The following is a 3,051-nucleotide window of genomic DNA, read 5'->3' as shown; positions in this document are numbered from 1 at the left end:
TAAGAATATAAAGTGCTTTTGGCTAATGCTGGGGTATATATTGCTTTAAAGTTTAGATATGAAGCTGTAGGATATATGCTCAAAAACACCTTATTACTGTTTGGTCTCACCTATATGCTTTGAAACTCAAAATTGGGATAACAAACTCTTCTAATTCAATTATAATAATTCTTTGTATATTTGACCCCTTTTTCCTCTCTTCTTAAATCAGTGTAGTAATTTTATGGATGATTTTAACGGAATCCTTAAAGAGATATCACCCTTGGAATTAAGTCTGTGTTTATTCTGTACTGTGATTTGAGATCTACCATGTGGGAGCTACATTTCTTATGAGTTCCTTTGTAGTTATTATTTTTTTACATGATTTAGACCCTTTTTTATAGCTATGGTCAGAGATTTTATAGTAATTTGATTGTGATATTTTGTATATTTGTACTATCCCCCTTTGCAAATACATGCTGATCAACATTTGAATATAGATTTAGTTCTGGTTAAGTTAAGAAACCTGAATAGAATTTATTCTCTATGTACTTCATTAGCCTTACATTCTATATGTGTGTTGATTTTGTCTTCCGATCTCTAAAGGTTAATAATAGTAGTGAGATAGTGACCATGTACTTTATGCATGTGTGTTAAAAGAAGTGAAATATCCTTCAACAAGAATCTGAGAAAGCACATTTGAGATTTACATTTTAAAAAGATTGAAATGTTCATGTGTTTCATTTTTTTGAAGTCTGTAAAATGAAGTTTTATATAATCTAAACCATTGTGGCAAGGAACCAAGTATAGTGCTACTAGTGCTGGGTTAGGTAAAGTTAGGAAATTAGAAATATAAATATAAGGATTGTCTCTCTCTCACAAAGCTGCCGTATGGAGGACGTTGGCCCGAGGTGTGTTAATCCTCAGAAATGATATTCCCTTGGATTATTGCCCTTCATTTGAATTCCTAAACCTCACAGCCTGTGATACCAAATAACCCATTGTACAGATTGAAATTGTGCATTAAAATCTCCCTGTGTCTTGTAATATGTGTCATGATTTCTGTTTCTGCAGACTTAAAAATGATTATTTTTTCTTTTATTGTTAAATATGTTTGGTGTTGTTTTTTTTATATATGCACTTGATCATAATTTGCTTTATTGTTTTCCATACAATCTTTCTGTCATTTACAACACCTTATTCTGTTACCACATGTGCACTGTACCTATTTTTACAACTGAATTTGTATTTCTCGAAACCAAGAGATTGATTTTACCTATCTCTGTGTGCTGTTCTCTCTTCTTGCTCTATTACCTTCACTCTTTTATTTCATAGAGATTTCTTTGTGTGCTAAGAACCATACATGTCCTCCCAGATTTAAACTAAGTCACGGTAATAACATTCATGCTGTTTTACTTTGAATTCAGAGTGTGTTAGGAAACCAAATTCATAACATCTAAATTTTGAGCTACTGAAGGATGCAATGAGGTGCTGGCATGTATATACAGTTGTAAGAGTGTTTTTATTAATCATCCAGTAAGACAAAATTTTACACAAGGAGTAAGTGCTTGACCCATAATTATAGAATTTATGTACTGAATTGCATGAAATGTGTTAGCAGCTGTAGGATGGACCATCCCATTCAGCATTCAGAACTGATTTGAAAGTTTTCTGTGCTTTGCTTTTTTATCAAGAATGGTGTGTTTAGATTACTACTTTTATTGCTGATGTATTGATTTCAGTATGTATCCTACAGATTACTGTCACATTCATCCTGCTCATGAAGATTTGAATATACCAGACATAGGTATTCTTGAAACCGTAGATTTTAAAAAGTGGGAGAATATATTAGGTCAGATTCTCAATTTGAGTCAAATGGTATGGGGCCCAACACTTCAATTTATATATATGAGTTTCTTACTATTAATTTTTTAAGATTATGCTATTATGGAGAAGAAAATCTGTTTCAATTTTAATGATTTACTTGATACTTTGCCTACACTTGTTTAATGGTTATGATATTATAGGCACCACATTTACTTCAGGGCAGTATTATTTGTCATGGAAATTAGCTATGGTAGAATGAGTAGAAATGGTACTCATATCTTCATAAATAAAAGGATGAGAAAATTTCCATAAAACTAATGGGAAAGAATTAATCAAAGGAAATAATAAAAAAGATGTGAGATTTGGAATGACAGATAGAAATAAGACCAGTTCTTCATGTTAGAAAGACAATTGAACTATGCATCGAGATGTTCCAGCACTAATGCATTGTGCTTATAGATTAGGGATTAGGCTATTATTAGATGCCTGCATAGTATATCTGCCATAGAGGATAAAAATAGGTCTGAAAATAGCTGAAAAATAGTTGATTTTAGATTTAGGTAAAACTCTTGGTTAAGATTGTAACATATATTGGTAAAATCTCTTTTGCTTGTAAGGAAGACATTGAGATAAATCTATGCATCTCTCTCCTTTATTGAATTTTGCATTCACTTTAACTATTTATTACTAAAGGTTGTTTGGGCCTATGCTAACTTTATAAATGATAAAGGAACAATACTAATATTATATTCTTCTGGAAGTTGATATTGGCATTAATAACTCTTTACTCTCACTAAATATCAATAGTATGTAAGCAAGTTAAAGTTGTAAAATGTTTTTTGAATTAGCTTAATTCACAAAATTCTTTTTTTATTACCTCATCATTTTTAGAAAAAGGATCTTTTGAAACTTTTTTCACTTTTAAGCAATACTGTTATTTATTTTTATCTTTTATATTAGGCTTATTATAGGTTTTCTGACATATGATCATAAGGAACGATTTAATGCATCAACATTATTACAGGGCTATTACAAGGACATTGTGGAATTTTTCTTTGATGGACGTAATGAGTGCAAGAATTTCTGGAAGAAGTGTGTGGAGCACCACGGATTCTTCCGATGTTCACAAGTTAAGAAAGTGCCGCGCCAAAAAACGAGGGTGCTTTCACGAGGATCTTCCTTTAGGTTAGTTTGCTGACGTTGGAAAAGGAAGGAAAAAAAAAATCATGTTCTTAGAAATTGGAA

General features: G+C 31.4%; 1 protein-coding gene across 1 annotated transcript in view; it reads left to right on the top strand.

Moving 5' to 3' along the window:
• Window positions 1-3,051, top strand: part of LOC119581633 (FERM, ARHGEF and pleckstrin domain-containing protein 1-like) — a gene marked incomplete at both ends in the record, with an annotated part of 41,567 nt that overhangs the window by 8,013 nt on the left and 30,503 nt on the right. Inside the window, 1 exon segment of the mRNA XM_037929754.1 lies at window positions 2,831-2,991. Within this exon segment, the coding sequence (XP_037785682.1) occupies window positions 2,831-2,991 (161 nt within the window).

Source organism: Penaeus monodon, chromosome 15, assembly GCF_015228065.2.
Source record: "Penaeus monodon isolate SGIC_2016 chromosome 15, NSTDA_Pmon_1, whole genome shotgun sequence".
Classification (NCBI taxonomy): domain Eukaryota; kingdom Metazoa; phylum Arthropoda; class Malacostraca; order Decapoda; family Penaeidae; genus Penaeus; species Penaeus monodon.
Note: the sequence above shows the minus strand (reverse complement) of the source record. Positions and strands in the feature narration are given on the sequence as shown.